We start from the raw sequence: 18,732 nt of genomic DNA, 5'->3' as shown, positions 1-18,732 counted from the left end.
GGCAGTGGCGCTTGGCGGTGTGGGCCGGGCGAGGCCGGGGGCTGCACACCTCCGGACACGGAGCCGCGCGGATCGAGAACCGCCCGACGCCCTTCCCTTCCAAGTTCCAAACAACTAAGACCGTTTCGCCGAGTCCGCGCTGGAAGCTGGGACCTCGGACGGGCACGACGGGCACGACGGGCACGACCTGCTTGATTTGCGCGTCCTCCTCCCCCTCCCCCTTCCAGAGGTCGCGAGAATGCAGATCGGCAAAGAGCCCCCCATACCTGCGCCCCTGCCGGGGCCCTCGCCGTGGAACGTGGAATGCAACCAGCCCAGCGCGACCGACCGCCGCCCGCGCCGGGGGAATAGCCAAAACGCGAAATGCACTCCGAGGATGATTGGACCTCCCCCTCCCCTCACCTCCACGCGCCTCTCCGCGTCGTCGTCGTCCTTTGCGGAGATTTCGATTATGCAAACAGAGAAGGCTGCGCGGCCGAAGCGAGGCGGGGCGCGGAGGGGAGAGCAACAGTGCCTCCTTGCCTCGACATTCGGGCCGAAACGGCCGCGCTGTAGACATAAGCGTAATACATTAGGAGCACATTCTCGCAAAGTAGCTGCCTGTATGGCCCGGGGCCCCGGCTGGCCCAGGCCCGCCGGCCCGCGGGGAGGGAAAAATAAATGATGCCCTGTCTCGGCTTCGGCTGAGCCGCCCCGCTCGGTCGCCGCGTCGCCCTCTGGGTCTCCAGCCGCAGGGAGGGGGGAATCACGCGGGGCTCTGCAGAGCCATGATTTTGACGCGGATTAAAGATGACAGCCGCCAGGGCCTTAGCTTAAGTAGTCAAACACACATTGGGATGGGCGGGCTGGTGCCCGCGCTGCCTGCCGCCACCTGCGGAACGAAAACAATCCGACTTTGATTCTCGAGCTCCGTGCTCAACTCCTTCTGGGTCTAAGGACGTTTTATTCGTTTTTGGCTCCGCTAGATTGACAGCATTGCCAGGCTCTCGTCCCGTCTCTCTCCCTCCCCCGGCCGCCGCCACCGCCGCGCCTCCTCCATCATAATCAAAGTTGCGACCGCGCCGTCGTCCGAGGCGGCACCAAGGCGGCACCAGGGTGGTGGCACGCGGGCCGCGTCCTTAGCAGTCCTTCGGGCGCGGCGACATGATGTTGATGGACGGGGTGGCGTCGACGGAGACCGCCGAGACGGAGGTCATTATTTGCACAGAAATCTGCAATCAGTCAGTCCCGGCCACGGCGGCGCGGAGGAACCGGAGCACGTCCACGACGACGACGACCACCACCACCACCAAGGCGACAGACGGCGAGCGCGACGCGACACGGTTACCAAGCAGACGCTGTCTGTCTGCAGTTTGGCGGGGCGGCGGGCGCGCTCTCCGCGGGAGGGGCGAGGCGGGGCGAGGCGGGGCGGTCCGCTGCCAGAATGCGACAAGTTCTTCGCACTTTAATTGAGAGAGGCTGGCTTGTCTCGCCTCGCGCTGCCTCGCCGCCTCGCCGCCAAACTTTCTCTTTCTCGCCGCCAAACGCCAAACGCCAGTTAAGGGCGAGGCGAGACTTGGACGATGTGTTGCGGCTTGGCAGTGCTAGCAGGCCAGCACGCCAGCACGCCAGCACGCCGGCACGCCAGCACGCCGGCACGCCAGCACGCCGGCACGCCAGCCCGCCAGCACGCCGGCACGCCAGCACGCCAGCACGCCGGCACGCCAGCACGCCAGCACGCCGGCACGCCAGCACGCCAGCACGCCGGCACGCCAGCACGCCGGCACGCCAGCACGCCAGCACGCCGGCACGCCAGCACGCCGGCACGCCAGCACGCCAGCACGCCGGCACGCCAGCACGCCAGCACGCCGGCACGCCAGCACGCCGGCACGCCAGCACGCCAGCACGCCGGCACGCCAGCACGCCGGCACGCCAGCACGCCAGCACGCCAGCACGCCAGCACGCCAGCACGCCAGCACGCCAGTCCGGGCGACGCCCGGCCGCGCCTTGTGGACCGCGCCAACAAGAACAAGGGGCACAGCGCGCCCGTTTCCCCGTTTTTCTCACTTTTGTCTTCAATGGGCCGCCCCAATTTCGCCCTTTTGTTTTTACCGCGCTTCAACGGTTTCCTCCTTCCTCTTTTTTCCCAAGTCTTTCCTGTTTTTGTTTTTCCGGCCGCGCGCTGCTGGCTGCGCGTGCTGCGCTGCTGGCGGAGCGGGACGGCGCCGCCGGCCGCGCAGAGTGCGCTGCGATCGCGCACCGCGCTCCGGACTACTGAAAATACCTCTTTAGTCGCGGCCGAACCGGCAGGCAGGGGGAGGGGGAGAGCGGGGGTGCAGTTGCAGAGCGGCAAACAGAACGCGAACGCGGGGCAGTTGGCAGTTTTAGAAGATTGGATGGTGCCGGGCTTGTTGTGGAAGTGCGGGCGAGAGGAGAAGAGGAAGCGGAATGATGAAATTGCGGGCGATCGGGAAAAGTGCTACATCAGGTAGGAGCGACAAAGACGAAGGCAGCTGCAGGCTCATGCCGAGGAGTCGGAGGGGTGCGAGAGAGACCGAGCGACGGAACGGTGCTTCTGAATCGCTCGGCAGCAGGGCCAGCCATGGGCCAGCAGAGCAGGCAGGCCCCCGACGCCGGAGAGAAGCAACACTATGCGTCGTCCTGGGAGGCGGTCTGGCCGACGACCAGGTCCGAGCACGACTGGGCCTTCTTGGTCCTGCGAGAGAAAACAGACGGACATGCGTGTTGTTATTCACTTTTGTTTCCAGCGGTTTGAAAGATCGTTTGAATAAAAATGGACAGGTGCGCGTTGTTTGCCAGGCGTGGCACGCGCCGTCAGTTTATGCTGTTTGCGATAAGTCGGCTAATCCTCGACCTGGACTCCCCCGCCCTCTCTCTCGCTCTCGCTCGCTCTCCGCGAGGCTGCCCCGCGAAGCCCCCCGCGGTCTCCACAGCTCCTGTTTGTGGGTAATCGACCCGCTACGTGCCTCCGCCCTGTAGGCCCTGCAGGCCCTGTAGGTCCCGGCGAGCGGCCGCGCCGCACCCCGCCGCTGGCTGTGATCCGGGCCTACTGCGGGGCCGAGAGCCGGCCGGGGTTCGAACCCCCCCCCCTCCCCTCCCCCACCGGTCTTCCGCCACCAAAACGACGCAAATAAAGACAGGAGGGGCCTTTGACGCCGAGATTCTCGAAGCAGAAAAAAAAGTGAATCCGCGGCGCAGCCACTGACTTCAATCGACCTCTGACAGCGGGTGGAAACTCCCGGGCGGAGGGTGAAACCAGGTCCGCACGGCCGGTCCGGCCGGCAGACGAACCCGTAGCCCCGCATTGGTAACTTCTTTTTATCAGAACTATCATAAAACTAAGAGTTAGGAGGAAAACCGGGTACCGTCGTGAAGCTAAGAGTCTGCAGAATGCTCTCGTTTCATTGTTTTGATCTAAAAATGCCCACACTATTAATATTAACGATTAAAACAAGATAGCCGGGTAGCGGGCTACGCTACACCCGAGATTTGTTCACTTTCGTTCTCAGTTCTGAGCGATGCTAGACCCTACATGTCCGCGAGCCGATTTTTCCTTATAAAATTTAACGTGGCGTAGGGTACATTATTTGGCGATAAAACTAACCTCAACGTTGTAGCCGAGTCCAAATGTGATGTGTCGAAATGGCGTCTGCCGGCACTTCTCACTTTAACCTCATAAATAAGATACAGACAATACAATTAACCAAAGCATATATAGCCTACGCCACGTGAAATTTTATGAGGATTCCAAATCTCTCCTTAGTTTTTGAAATAAACCTACGATTACTGAAGGCGAGACAGATTAAAATCGGCCGACGCAAAGACGCCAAAACGACAGGTTTACTGTGTGCACTAATGTGAGAGAACTGCTGAGTCTAAACTCTGTTGCGTAACTGATAATTAATCTTCAACCATGTCTTCGTGCAGATTCGTCGAGTTTCGTTGCACAGAACTTGATATGAATTAACAAATTCAATGGGAAAATATTGTGTCAACAAACACCGTTTGAAAGAAAACAAGCCCGTGTCGTCTGGACCAGTCTATGAAAAATTCTCCGGTCAGCATCGGTTAGCGGTGTACGCTGCTCATCGAAATGTATGCCGCTCAGAAAGCGTACAGTTTATGTCTAACTTTATCGCAGATTGTTTATAAAATATTTTGAACATTGTATTGAACGCGTCTAGTAGCAATCGGCTTTAATTCACACCGAAACTGCGAGGCCGAGTCGAGCGGTGAATTTCTCATAGGCTAGTTCAGACGACACGGGCTTGTTTTCTTTCAAACGGTGTTTGTTGACACAATATTTTCCCATTGAATTTGTTAATTCATATCAAGTTCTGTGCAACGAAACTCGACGAATCTGCACGAAGACATGGTTGAAGATTAATTATCAGTTACGCAACAGAGTTTAGACTCAGCAGTTCTCTCACATTAGTGCACACAGTAAACCTGTCGTTTTGGCGTCTTTGCGTCGGCCGATTTTAATCTGTCTCGCCTTCAGTAATCGTAGGTTTATTTCAAAAACTAAGGAGAGATTTGGAATCCTCATAAAATTTCACGTGGCGTAGGCTATATATGCTTTGGTTAATTGTATTGTCTGTATCTTATTTATGAGGTTAAAGTGAGAAGTGCCGGCAGACGCCATTTCGACACATCACATTTGGACTCGGCTACAACGTTGAGGTTAGTTTTATCGCCAAATAATGTACCCTACGCCACGTTAAATTTTATAAGGAAAAATCGGCTCGCGGACATGTAGGGTCTAGCATCGCTCAGAACTGAGAACGAAAGTGAACAAATCTCGGGTGTAGCGTAGCCCGCTACCCGGCTATCTTGTTTTAATCGTTAATATTAATAGTGTGGGCATTTTTAGATCAAAACAATGAAACGAGAGCATTCTGCAGACTCTTAGCTTCACGACGGTACCCGGTTTTCCTCCTAACTCTTAGTTTTATGATAGTTCTGATAAAAAGAAGTTACCAATGCGGGGCTACGGGTTCGTCTGCCGGCCGGACCGGCCGTGCGGACCTGGTTTCACCCTCCGCCCGGGAGTTTCCACCCGCTGCCTCTGAGAAGCGACCGGAATAAAAATTTTAAAACGTCCGCATTTATTTGTATGCGGCTTCTTTTTTTAAGTTGGAGGGGGAGTGGCGGCTATTGACTGTAGCCGAGCGGCGGCCGATGGGAGTGGAGTGGCGAGCCATGGCGAGCGGCCGTACGGGCTGGAGGGCCTCGTGGAGGGCCTCGTGGAGGGCCGAGCGGCTTGCTTGCCCCTCCGTGGAGGCCGCGTCCGCGGAGGCCCGGCGGCCGACGGGCCGCATGGCCCGGCACGGCCGCACGCACATGCATCGTTAGCAGGTGGAGCCGCCGAGCCCCGACCAGACCCCGCGGCCCCCGCGGCCCCCGCCCTTCACTCACGCTGTAGGCCCTGAAGGCCCGGAAGGACGTCGACGGAGGGCGGGGCGGCGGAGGGCCGGACAAAGCCCTTCAGCCCCACAGCCCTTCGCCCCGAGTCCCTCCACGCCGAAATAAAGCAGAGAGGCGCCGTCGCAGCGATCCTCTCCTGCCGCCGTGTCTCTGTGCACCTTTGCTCCAAGCAGTGGGCGTAACCACGTCTTTTCGAGGCGAATTCAGCGAGCAGCCGATATGTAATTCCGAGTTCCAATGTGTGCATTCTAGAGGTGGATTCCCGGTGCTTCCAGTGGAGGGTGCCGCAGGCGCTGCGTCTGCGTCTATCGGCGTACTTACGTTCTCCGGCACACGGTGAGCAGCACGGGCCCGGCCCGCACGGCGCGGAACATGGCCACCGCCTCGGAGTGGGTGGCGCCCCGCAGCGGCTGCCCGTTGAGCAGGAACAGCTCGTCGCCTGGAGGGAAAACAACGAGGCGTGAAAACAAAGCGCCATGCCGTGCCGTGCAGTCTTGTCGCGTGTAGTTGGTTGGTTGTGATGCGTGATGGTCTGACAGGGGTGTCACTGTCTGCAGCGACGTCGACGGGCAGACGCCCCACCCTCTTCCCTTTATTAGCGCCCTCAATCGGACACTGCGATGAGGTATTCCCCTGGGCCCGCAGGCCCTCCACGAGCTGGTTGCTGTGGCTGGCGGCCACTGGCGGCTACTGGCGGCGCGGCACGCCACGGATCGCTGGCCGCACGCTGGGCACGCTGGCCGCCCCTGGCCGCGGTCCCCGGGGGGCAGTGGGCCAGTGCCTGGCCAGTGCCTGGCCAGTGCCTGGGCAATGCTCGGCGGGCCGGTGCGGTCTGGCTGGTCCCCCATTGCCCCTGCCTGCACCCTTTCGCTGCCCTAGCAGCTGACCTCAGGCCGATACCTTCCACCGCGCCCGCCCCGCCCCGCCGCCTATCCCATACCATCCCAGAGAATCTTATTGACGATCGGGAGCGACCCAGATCGCCCCGCCCCGCACCGGCAGGGGGTGGGGGCTGTTCGACATGGCGTAGGGCCTGGCGGGCCTGGCGGGCCTGGCCGCCTGCTAGGTAAGTTATCAGGCTGTAGCGGGCCTGGCCGGGCTCGGCCGGGGTCGGCCCAACCTGTGTGCACAGCGCGGCACAGCGCGGCACAGCGCGGCACAGCGCGGCACAGCGCGGCACAGCGCGGCACAGCGCGGCACAGCGCGGCAAGGCCCGGCACGGCCCGGCAAGGCCCCCTCCCCTATAGCTTGCCCAGAGTTTGGCTTGGGTACTTGATTGGAGCGGGCTGGGCTTCGCCATGGTTCCACGCTGACCCCTCCCCCTCCCCTCCCTCCGGCCGGCAAGTCGGTGCGCCCCATCATCTGTCATCTCTTCCGACAGGTGGCTCTTGTTCTTGCGTGGCACGCGGTGGCACACGGTGGCGCACGGTGGCGGGACGTGAGGCCGGCGAGACACGGGGCAGGCCGTGGCCGTGTCGGATTATTTGGCGCGCTCAGCACAGCCCAGCGTCCCGGCATGGCGCGGCGCGCCCCAGTTGCGTGTCGACTATCGGGTCACCCCGCCCCGCCCCGCCCGGACAGGTGGCTGCCAGCACTGACTGGCGTACTGACGTCCGGGGGACTCAGCCAAATCCCGAATCCGGCCGCGGAGAGGTCCGTGTATCTCGTTACCGAGTCGTGTTATCCGCGGGGCCGGGTCGGGGAGGGCGGGGCGCCTGCCGACGACCGGCTAGGCCACCCGCCGCACGCCGTGGCACGGCGGGCCGGCCTACGCTGTCGCCGTCAGGCGCGCTGCGCCGGCCAAAGCCAAGTCAGTTCAGCGGGTAGCTCACCTGGCTGCAGCCTGCCGTCCTGGGCGGCCTGCCCGCCCTCCAGGACGGAGCGCACGAAGATGGGCAGGGCGCCGCGCGGCGAGTCGGCGCCGCCGACGACGGTGAAGCCGAGCGCGCCGCAGCCGGGGCCCTTGCGCAGCTCGACGCGGAACTCGGTGGACGCCGCGGACGGCGCGCCGCTGCTGACGACGCCGTCGCCGTGGCCGCCGTGGCGCGAGCCGTGGCGCCGGGCGCGCCGCTTGAGGCTGTGGTGCTGCGTCTCCGCCGGCCGCTCCAGCGGTTCCAGGTGCTCCAGGGGCGGCGAGCTGGAGCGGGGCACGATCGCCTGCAAACAAAGCGACGGGTTACCCGCGTGCTGTGGCGGCCGTTAGCAGTGGTGTTATCGCGGGCAAAGGAAAAGCATAAACCGCCGGGCGGGCGGTGGCATGCCGTGCCTGGGGCAGCCTGGGGCTGCGGAACGGGGGGAGTCACCTTCAGCGGGAACAGGTGCACATCACACATGATCGAACTGCCGAGCGATTCGGAAGAATCGTCTCGTCGCTCTGTCTCTCTCGCTCCACGACGACGGGGTGCCACAGGGGTGTGACAGAGACAGATCAGCAAATCGACTCTTCGGATTCAGCCTGCCGGCGCGTGCACACCTGTCCTTCCCAGCGCTGGGCGACGGTGCGTGGCGGCGCGATGTTCGGCGCGTGGCATTTTACAGTGGCGCGGACCCACCCCGCCGCGGCGCCGCGATGATGCGACCTTTCCTCCTCCTTCCCGCGCGCCGACTGCCGGCAGTGCCGACTGCGTCTGACATTATCACATCTCTTATTGCAACCCTCCGACGCGACCGGCCGCCGAGCACAACAACGACTGGGGCCGAGCACAATGCTCGTCGCTCTGTCTCTCTCGCACCCCTGGAGCGCCCAATGAGCGAGAGAAACAGAGCGACGAAGGCGCTGTTCGGAATGGAGGCCCCTACCGGCCCGCCCGCTGGGCTCTTCCATTGCCTGGCCCTCGGCCTGGCCTCCCCTTTGCATGGCGAGGCGCAGGCCGGCCGGCCCGGGCGGGAAAGGCCAGCAGGGGCAGGGGGAGGTTCGACTCGCCTCGGCTCGCTTCGGCCAGAGGGGAAAGGCATTCGCGCACAATCGAATAACGATCCGAACTTGCCAAAATCGAATTCACACTCAAGATCGTGAGCTAAACTTGAGGGAATGGGGCAGCGAGGCTGCCGGAAGGTGGGCTAGTCGCTCGCCGACATCATCGATTGCAGGGAAACTTTCGGCAGCCCGACACGCCAAAGATTTCCTTTGCATCCGAAACCGCGGTACGGAAATTTCGCCTCTAAACTTTCTGCGGACATGTTCGTACCAGAGATCTGCGCGCGGCCTTGGTGCTGGCGGGGGCCGCGTGCTTCTGGAAGAGCTGCTGCCTGGAAGCCATGGGGCTGGGGGTCGCGCTGGGGGTCGCGCTGGGGGTCGCGCTCGAGCTGGGACTAGTGCCCCCACCGGGGCTGCAGCCGAGACTAGCATTGGCGCCTGCTGCACTGGAGGACGTCGACGTTCTCGATGACGCCGTCGAGGACGTCGTGGACGCCGTGGGGGTGACCTCGTCCGCAGCCGCCGTCTCCGGTGTCTCCGCCGACGCCAGGGTGGGTGTCCGGTCCCTGGGTCGGAGCACCACGTTCTCGTAGTCCACGCTGGACTCCGGTAGAGTGCGGCGCGCCGGCGACGCTGGAAAAAGAGAACAGCAAGAAGCGTCAAGGCCCGTGCGCGCGACAGCGACAGCGCGCTGTACTGGCCGAGCCCCGCCCCGCCCCGCCCCGCCCCACCGCTCGCCGAGGGCGAATTAGGCTAGGGGTTGATCCCCCGCCCCTCCCCTTCCCATGAAGCGGGGACGTGGCTGGAATGTTGCGCGGGGCCGGGGGCAGCAGACTGATTCCGAGAGTCGTTTTCGTCGCTCCATCTCTGTCGCACTCGTGGGGCGCACCGTGTGGGTGCGAGGGAGACAGAGCGACGAAAACGACTCTCGGAATCAGTCTGCTGGCGGGGTCGGCGGGGCGGCTTGGCGGCGTGCTTGGCCTCCAGGCCACTTGCCGCGTCCGTAATAACAATCGTGCTGGCCGTTTTGACACACGCTCCTCGCCGCCGTCGCGCCTGCCGACATGCCCTGCCCTGCCCTGCGGCGGCCTGCCGCTGGCCTGCCACGCCCCGCGATGGCCACCATTTTTCCGCAGCGGCGGGGATGGCCGGCCGACCGCGCGGGGGGCGGTCGCGGGGGCGGTCGCGGGGGCGGAGGGGCGAGCGTGACCTGCCTCCAAATCGGGGCCCTCCGGGTCCGGCGGTGCCCCCGCGGGGCGGCAAGAAAGACGCAGCGCAGCCGCGCAGCCCCCGCGGGGACGCCGGACTGGCTGCCCCGGCAGGCCGCACGCCGCACGCCTCGGCGCACACCACGCCGCGACGCAGCATCGATTCGCCGCCATAAATAGCGTGGTGGCACACACACCACACACTGTGTTCGCGCGGCCGTCGCGGTGCGGCGTCGCACTTTAACCTGTCTGCTGCTCTTTGCCTCGGGCATGATGGGGCGCCTCTTTGCCTCGCTCGTCGCGCTCGTCGCAGCGCCCAGACGCCCCCGCGCCCCGCGCCGTCCGCCGTCGTCCCGTCCGACCCCACAGATTTCTTTTTGCGCTCTTTTAGTGCTGCGAGGCCCCGAGTGCCGTCTGGCGACGCGGCGGCGCGGCGGCGCGGCGGCGCCCACTCCACTCCGCCAGGCACCGCCAGGCATGACTCTAGAGGGGCGCACTTCGACTTCTGACAAAACTCGACGTCGGGCTTTATTTGCGGATCCTGGAACGTCCCGACCCCGTCCTGGTCACCCCACCACCCGGCGGCGCTAATAGGGACGCCGATAGGGCGAGATAAGCCACGGCCCGCGACGCCACCATCATGACGTCATCGACTTACGAGTGGAGGTCGCGGGGGCCGCCTTGCAGCAGCACTCCGTCATGCTGTCCCCGGAGGTGTCCATGCCGCTGTCGCGGCCCTCGGAACTCTGGCACTGGCATCTGGAGGCAGGGCAGAAAGGGCTGCTTGAGTGCGCCGCATAGGACGGCGAGACAGAGAGAGGACCCGTAAAACACGCTGGCCAAGGACATGAACAACAAAAGAGCGACTGGACTGCTGGACTCACTGGCGCGCGATGACGATGTCCACCTGCGTGGGCCCGGCCCGGAGCCGCTGCCTGGCCGCCGCCATGCTCAGTCCACGCAGCTGCCTGCCGTTCACCACCACCAGCTCGTCGCCGAGGTGGAGCTGGCCGTCCCTGAGGCAAACACAGAACCGGTCGTCAACACGAAACACGAAAAGCAGTTGTTCGCGCAGACCTGGAAGGCAGTGCCTGCAGCCGGCCGCGCCGTTCGATATGCGAATACACGTCGCCGAATTTACGTATACAGTACAGTGCCCGTCCTTGGCGGGCCTCGCCTCGGCCTCGCCGGAGCCCTCGTTGGGCTGCTTGGCTGCTCGGCTGGCTGGTTCGGCGCGCCGAGTTGCAATCTCTTTATCTGGGTGCGACCGACCCGTCCGCCGTCCGCCTCGCCCGGCTCGGCTCGGCTCGGCTCGGCTCGGCTCGGCTCGGCTCGGCTCGGCTCGGCTCGGCTCGGCTCGGCTCGCCACTCCGCGGGACATGTTCTCCTGCCGCTTCAGGGGAGGTTCGGACGGCAAGGAATCCCCAATCCCCCTGAAGGGCCAGGCCGGGCTGGCTGGCTGCCTACGCTGCCAGGCACGATTGGCCCTATTCATAGGCCGAGACGGAGACATGCGGGCGGGCCGGGGCGCCGGGGGCCGCAGTGGCGGTGTCACGGACAGAGGGGTTGTCATTGTGCCCCACGGTCTACGCGCCGTCCTCCGCGGCCCACTACGCCGTGAAGAACAATACCCACGGCGACACTGTTACGAGGGGCTCGTCTGGAGGAGACGGCTGGGGCCCGGCCGGGGCCCGTCCGGGGGCCGGTCCAGAACGCGGGGGCTGCTTCCCTGCTCACCTGTGCGCCAGCCCCCCGGGCACGACGTGGGCCACCACGTAGCCCTGCGCGCCGCGGTCGGGCGCCTCGCTCTTGGCGATGAAGATGCCCAGCTCCTCGGTGGGGGTGGCGCGCGTCAGGCGCACGAGGTGGAACTCGCGCCGCCGCCCCGTCGCCGAGCCGCCCCCGACGCCGCCCTCGAGGTTGGAGGCGGCGCGCGGCGCGGGCAGGAGGGGCGGCGACGACGGCCTGGAGGAGGACGACGGCGTGCTCGTGCCGGCCACGCGGCGGCGCTGGAAGCGGGAGAAGATCTCGCTGATCTCAGAGGACGACGACGACGACTTGGTGGACGCCCGGCTGCGGCGTGCTGTTGAGGTAAAGCCTGGGTCAGTTCTCTGGCTCGGTCTCTGGAATCTAAGATCATGACACTGGGCACTCTGGGTAATGCGTACCTTGACTAGTGACAGCGTGGCTGAGTTCCTCGGGGTCCTCCCCTTCGTCGTGGTCCAGGAGGGGACTTCCCCCGAGTAACTCCCGGTCCAGAGACGCGGATCTGAGTGCCCGTGACGCGGCGGTGGCAGCCCCCAGCGCGCCGACCGCGCTGCCCCACGGCAGCGACCCCCGGCCACCCCGACCGCCACCCCCGGCGCCGCCCCCGCTGCCCGGCAGGCTTGAGAGGGGTGTGCTGGTGGCCTCGCTGACCAGGATGCCGCTGTCGCAGTCCTCCTCGCCAGCCAGCACGCCGTTGGAGGGGCTCGGTGACAGAGGCGTCTCCTGGAAGTAATTTTTTTTTAGCGTGGCGATAGTCGGCGCCAGTGGGTCACTTTTGGCCGTCGCGCCGCGTCGCGCCGCGTCGCGCCACCACGGCGGCGTTGGCATTTCTAAACGTGGTGATGGGCGGCGCCCTGGCCAGACCGGCCTCCCCCTCGTCCCGCCGTCCCGCCCCTGCGGCGCCTCGGCGTCGTCGGCGCGTCGTCCCGGCACCTCGTCTTACCGGTGGCGGCGCCACTGCGCCACGACGCTACACGCCGCGCGCCCTACGCCCCGCGCCCGACGCCCCGCGCCCTACGCCCCGCCCTCGCGTCGCCAGAATGATATTAAAAGCGCGATAAGATTACTCTCCTCATTTACCGGACTCGATCACGTTACGGCGGTGGCGGCGTTCCGGCCAGCCCAGCTGGCAAAGGGCCTGGCCTGGCCCCGTGGCGTGTCGGCGTGGCGGCCAAGTTCGTTACATTATCGGGGGCAATCACTCAGGGTGGCGAGGGCGGGGAGGACGAGGGGGAGGGGGTGGCTGAGAGTGTACTTTGCTTCGGCGGGAGGCACCCCGCGCCGCGCCGGGCCGCGCAGTCGGTGAGTGTTGCGGATTATTTCGCCTTCGGGAGAAAGAAAACTTTCGCTGAGTCCGTCGGCCTCAGGGACTTACATCATCCGGCTGCGTGTCGTGGCCGTCGTCGCCGTCGTCGCGGTAGATGGGGTTGAGCTGGCGGCGCTGGAAGTCGTGCAGGCCCGGCAGCGCCCCCGAGGAGAAGGAGCGCTGCTTGCAGGGCCGCGAGGACTTCTTCCCGGACGCCGAGATGTTGGCCTTGCGGTCGCCGCCGGCGGCGTGCACCAGGGCCATGCACCTCGCCGACAACGCGCGCAGCCTGGCGCTGAGGTTGGCGCCGTTCGTCGTGCCCTGCTTGGAGGGCTGCTGCTGCTGGTCATGAAAAGAGAGAAAAAATCTCATTCAACGAACGTTAATGAAAGCAGATGATCCGTCGCGTTTCACAGCTGCTGTGATAGCCGAGAGGTTAGAGACGTGGGATCGAGTTACCGCAGGCGGGCGTTCGAATACCAGCGTCACATACGTTTTTTCGACTTACTATCCTAAGGGTGGTGGTTCGAGGCCATCCGAGCGGAGCCGTGTGCAACAGACCCACATGCCGGAGGTTCGACTCCTAACAAATATTTCCATTTAATTTTACTGCCTCACCCAGTGCGGTTGAAACCCGTGAACGTGAGCCCACTCCGTGCACGGGACGTGGTGGTCCAGGGAGTAGAGGCGTCGGTTCCCGATGCTAGGGTCGGTGGTTCGACTCCCCCAATTTCTTGCGAAATTTTGACCGGGTCGGTCGAGTCCTGTTGCGTCAAGAACCCACCTCACGCCGGTCTCCTCATCATGGGCCGTGGTGGCCGAGAGCGTAAAGTCGTGTGATCCCGGTGGCGGGGTCCGGGGATCGAATCTCATCATTTCGTTACATTTTTCGACTGCCTTCCTCCCACTGCAACTCAAACCCGTCGTCCAACACGCTGTCAGACGTACAAGCGTGATAGCGTAGTGGTCAGAGTCACATTCACCTGGCCACTCCGCTGTGGGTGTCTAAAAAGCAATCCGCTTCGGCGGGTTGGCCTCGGCACTGGAGCGATGGCGTATTTGATCCATCATCCAGACCACCCGGTTTGTGGTTGCGGGTGGTGCCTCCTCGATTCGTCGGGGAGGCGATGACATGAGACTAGGGGTAATGGACTCGCAACGGAGCTGGCCGGAATCTCTGCTTTGCTAATTGTAGTTCACATTTCTCCGACTAAATATGCGAGTTTGAGATGGCTCGGGCATTTTTGGAAAGAAGACATCTTAGGTATGCCCTTAATTCAAAAAGTTTCAATTTTCCCACTAGGGCTCGAACAGGAACAGCTTAACCGTTGCGCTCTCAATGCGCAGGGGACGGCCTGGTGCCAGGGGCGACGCAGGGGGACGCATCTCAACTTGCGATAGAAGCTTCCCGATGCCGCAAAAGTGATGGGACATACTTTGTCTTCGACATTATCAAGGGCACCACTTGTCCCATCACTTTGCGGCATCCGGAAGCTTCTAGCGCAAGTTGAAGATGCGTCCCCCTGCGTCGCCCTGGCACCATGGCCGTCGCCCTGCGCATTTGAGAGCGCAACGGTTAAGACGTTCCGTTCGAGCCTGGTGGGAAAATTGAAACTTTTTTGATTTAGGGCATACTCTAAGATGTCTTCTTTCCAAATGCCCGAGCCATCTCAAAAACCGCATATTTAGTCGGAGAAATAGTGAACTACAATTAGCAAGGCAGAGATTCCGGCCAGCTCCGTTGCGAGTCCATTACCCTAGTCTCATGGCGATGATAAGTCCTTTGAAGCTGGCCTAAAACGCTGTATGTTCGGTAGGGGAGCGCCGGACAGTGGGGGTACCATGGGGTACACAACCAACCCTACGAAAACAAGAAGCTCCCACCAAACCTCTTCTCTGTCTGAGTCTCTCTCTGTCTCTCTGTCGTCTCACTCTACGTCCCGCCCCTCAAAGAGCTTCACACTGGGTGCTCCGACCCAGCTGTCTGAGCTTTGGGGTCCTACTGGGTCCCCCGGCGAACGCTTGGGTCGCTGACGGGATTAACCCCAGGTACCTGATAGCACCGGTTCCCATCCCGAACACCGAAGTAAAGCAGGAGGCCTCCCCATTAAGACTGGGGAGGGGGTGTAGAGTTCAATTTTTTTTTCTTTTCCCTTTCAAATTTCTCAGTCAATACTCGTTCGGTTTCCTTATACGGGGTAGTATGCGAGCTCATTCCAAAGATAGTAATTAAAATTGTGTATGAAACAAAATGAGGTGGCCGGTGTTGGTACTTTGGTACTAGCCGTGCCGAGCTGTGGCCTGCACCGCCCGCCGCCGAGCCCGAGCTGGCCCGAGTGCCCCGGGCCGGGCCGAATCGGGAGGCATTGTTGCGCGATATTCCGCGCCGTGGCAGGCGGGGAGGGATTGTCAATGTTGCGCGCAGGCCGTGGCAGGCCGTCGCGAGCGAGGAGGGGGTGCCATTGTTTACGCCCGGTGCCGCTGGCGCTGTACCGAGGAGGGATTGTCGAATCCCGCGCAGGCTGTGCCTCATTGCCAGCCAGCCACACGCACCAGCCCGCCCCGGCAGCCAGCCCCTATTATATTGTTTAGGATACGCGCTTCGTTTCTGGACTCGAGAGTAAAAGCACGCTGACACCTTCATGTGTATAGTAGTTTTAAGTATGTTTCAAGTGTGAAGGTATCATCTGCTAAAAATGGCGTGCTGCAGTGCAGTCGCTGGTTGGCCAGGCACCCATAAGCACTCGGCTTCAAGTGTGTGGGAGGGGCTGGTTCGGACAGAGGCGAGTAGTAAGAGCGCTAGGAACAGGAAAAACACTCCCCGGCCCACTGCCTCGCTGCCTCGCTGCCTCGCTGCCTCACTGCCCCGCTTCCTGCGGGATGCTGGCCTTCGGGGACCCTCGCCGTGGCCCCCGCCTTGGCCCCTTGGCGCGGCCATGCGATGGGATGGGCCGGCCGGGTCGATGGCACACCGCACGCGAGTCGCAGGTTCGCGTCCCCGCGGGGGCTAGGCTGGGCTAGGCTGGGCTAGGCGGCCGGGGCGGGCAGCGTCGTGTTTTCCTAACGCTCCATCCGCCTGATTGTCGGGACACCGGGCACTAAACGCCAAACCGGCCCTGGTGCTTTGTCGCCGTGCTGGCCGTGCTCGCCGTGCTAGCGGCCATCACCATCACCCACCTGCTGTTGCTCTTGTTGTTGCTCGGCCTGCGCTCTGGGCGGGCTCACAAAGTACACGTTCTCGCTCGACTTGCTGCCGCGCGAGCGGCCGGGCGACCGCCGAACCGACAGCGACAGACCTCTGCCCTTCTCCTCCTTCTCCCCCTTGTCCGCCTTGTCCTTCGACGACGCGCCGCCCGGCAGCCGCGGCGTCTTGGGTGTCCTCGGTGACGTCGGCGTGGAGTCCCCGCACAGCAGGTCGCCGTCAGATGGCCCGCCGATGGACCCCGGCAGGTAGCTGTCAAACACACACAAGCCCGTCAGCAACTACAAGAATGGCCACAGGTTACGTCATTATTGAACGACTCGGTGAACTGACTCACCTCCGGAAGCACGACAGGCGGACGTCGCGCAGAGGATGCCGTCGTTCCCGGGGTGACAGCCAGGGCAGCCTGCCCCTGGTGGAGCCGGTGCCGTCGAGGCCGCCCAGCCAGGACCGCGTCGACGGGCTGGACTCGGACACGGTGCCCGCCGTGCCCGCCGTGCCCGCCCCGCAGGACGCCGTCGACGCCGAGGCCGGCGTGGACTCCGCCGTGTCCGAGTGGTCGTCGCTGAGTCGCCGCCGGAAGCGACCCGGAGCCATGACGGCCACCGCGTCCCTGGAGGAGAAGGAAGACCACCGCGTCAGTCAGGGAGCGCCTTGTGAGTCGAGGGTAGGCAACACATCGTACACGGCGGTGGGGCGGCACGGTATGGGTCTCGCGTCAGGCGCGCTCAGTCGCCTCTCTGCGCAAACCTGTACTCCGCTACCAGTCCGTCATGACACATCACACTGAGGGACGCCTTCACCCCCCCCCCCTTTCCCTCCTCCCTTTCTCTCTCTCTCTCTCCCGCGGGGCCCAGTTTGAACGGCCAACAGCTCGGGCCGCGCAAAACCTTAACAAAACGCGCAGGACCAATATTGGGCATCGGCTGCATTCGTGCGGACGCTACACGCTGCTGATGCGTCCGCAGTCCGGCCCGCAGTCCAGCGTGCGGTGCGCTGTGCGCCCTCGGCGCTTATTTGGCGCACCACGCGTGCTGCTCAAACACCCAAAGCCCCCGTACCCCCTGACCCGCGCCGCGCCCGCGCCGTGCCGTGCCGTGCCGGCCCATTACCATGTGAATGCGGTGCGGGGGCGGCACGGGGCCGCGGGGGGCGCGGCGACACTGCTAGCTCCGGCACTGCCGCGGCGAGGACGAGCAGAACGAGCACAACGACGCTCGTGTCAACCATCAAAAAGGGATCAATAAATAGAGGGCGGAACAGCGGAACAGGGCGACTGTGGCCCTCTATGGACCAGCAGCAGCTGCTAGGCTGACAACGGTTCGGCATTTCATTGCGCCGTGCCGTGCCGTGCCACGCCGTGATGGCGGCCCGTTGTCATGGAGATTCCGCGTCGCGATATTCCTCGCGCACCGGTCCGCCGCGGTGCCGCGGTCCTCCGCCACGCCCACGGCGTCCTTCTCGAGGCGCGAGAACAAGGAGCAGGGCGCGGCGGCGCGGCGGGGGGCGGCAGGCGTCTTCATCAGCGTGTCTAACAAGTCAATAAGTAGTTGTGAAGCCTCCGATCACTTCTCGGGCTAGGCCGTCATGTCCGCCGCGCCGCATCGCCGCAGCCCCGCAGCCGCACGGGGGCTTATAACTCCGGGCGGGGAACTCCGGGGGACTCGTAGGGATCGCCGTTAATGACACCCCGGAGCGACGCGCCCCTCGGGGTCCCTGCGGAGTCCCTCCGGGGCCCCCAGGGGGCGCTGGGCCAGGCTGGGCCTCGTCCTTGCCCGTCACGGCCCGGCCGCTGCAGGGCTGCAGGGCTGCAGGGTCTCCCTCCCCCTTCCAATCAGGGCTCCGCCTCATATCCGAGTGCGCACTGGAATTAAGGCAGACGTCCTGCCTTTGATCACACGCACACAAGCACGACGCATACGCAAACACACACAACACCCACGCAAACACGCTCGCTGACTAGCACAGACCGAAGCCGCTACCTGAAGGCGCAGCAGGCGCTAACGGTGGAGCAAAACCCCACGAACTTTCCTCCTGCACAAAACAAATCCGCGACCATCCGATTATTTTCTTTTCGAGTTTCTGAGTGAAAGTTATTCCGCTCGGAGAAATGACTCGGCCCCCGCCTTCGGCCCCCGCATTGTCCCAGGAAGCCGTCTTCCTTCGACGTCCTCGGAACTAAATACCGAAAGGACTAACCGGCCGACGCGGAAGCAGCGGAAGCAGCGGAAGCGTGCCGACCGGGACTCTCGGCGCCGCCTCCCTCCGCCCTCTACCTCTCTGTACCTCCCTCTCTCTCGCTCTTCCTCCCCTGACGCCGCTGGATCCAAGGGGCTCCTACTAGCTTCATTTATTTTCGAGGGTTGCAAGTGTCTTCATCGAGCGAAGGGCGAATGTAATTAGAGGGCGGAACAGGGGCCGGGCGGGGGAGGGGAGGGGAGGGGGTGGCGGGGGCGTCCGTAAGTTGCCGAGAGGTAGCACGGCCCGAAGCAGGGCCAAGCCGCCGAGACAAAAGAGGGGCGGAAAAAAAATTAGCAAATTATCGAGGAGCCTAGCCGGCGTCTTATCTCGGCTTTCCGTTCCCAGACAAAAAGCCGGAGGCGCCTCGCCGGGGATCTGGTTGCAGCACGCTGCCGACGAGCAGCGAACTGACGGACTCTCCCCGTCCAGCCTCGCAGAGGTGGTCTCACTGGTTTCACGCGGGCGTGCTTCGCGTGCGCGAACGGCGGCGGATTAGTGTTTCCACCGCGGCCACGCGCGGCTTATCGAATCGCGCCGAAAACAAAGTCCAAAACAAACACGCGTCACTCGATACTTTAGCGATGCGGCGCGTCGTTTTTCAGCTTTTTTATGCGGTCGGCCGGTTTTTCCGGGTTGAAAAATCGCGCCATGCGGTCGGCCGGCG

The 18,732-nt window shown here is 63.5% G+C and overlaps 1 protein-coding gene across 1 annotated transcript in view; it reads right to left on the bottom strand.

Annotated features, from left to right (window-relative positions):
• Positions 1–1,950: 1,950 nt before the first annotated feature.
• The window catches only part of LOC117641623 (mucin-19-like), a 45,413-nt gene continuing 28,631 nt past the window's right edge, over positions 1,951–18,732 (bottom strand). The window contains exons 3-13 of the mRNA XM_034379113.1: positions 16,165–16,440; positions 15,803–16,079; positions 12,695–12,964; positions 11,721–12,042; positions 11,290–11,635; positions 10,437–10,568; positions 10,211–10,311; positions 8,616–8,977; positions 7,260–7,584; positions 5,749–5,866; positions 1,951–2,695 (exon numbers count right to left, since the gene is read on the bottom strand). Coding sequence (XP_034235004.1) covers positions 2,629–2,695; positions 5,749–5,866; positions 7,260–7,584; positions 8,616–8,977; positions 10,211–10,311; positions 10,437–10,568; positions 11,290–11,635; positions 11,721–12,042; positions 12,695–12,964; positions 15,803–16,079; positions 16,165–16,440 — 2,596 coding nt within the window. The 3' untranslated portion in view covers positions 1,951–2,628. The remainder of the gene's footprint in view (positions 2,696–5,748; positions 5,867–7,259; positions 7,585–8,615; positions 8,978–10,210; positions 10,312–10,436; positions 10,569–11,289; positions 11,636–11,720; positions 12,043–12,694; positions 12,965–15,802; positions 16,080–16,164; positions 16,441–18,732) is intronic.

This window comes from Thrips palmi, unplaced genomic scaffold (assembly GCF_012932325.1).
Source record: "Thrips palmi isolate BJ-2018 unplaced genomic scaffold, TpBJ-2018v1 HiC_scaffold_1, whole genome shotgun sequence".
Classification (NCBI taxonomy): domain Eukaryota; kingdom Metazoa; phylum Arthropoda; class Insecta; order Thysanoptera; family Thripidae; genus Thrips; species Thrips palmi.
The sequence above is the reverse complement of the archived record's forward strand: the minus strand, read 5'-3'. Positions and strand labels throughout refer to the sequence as shown.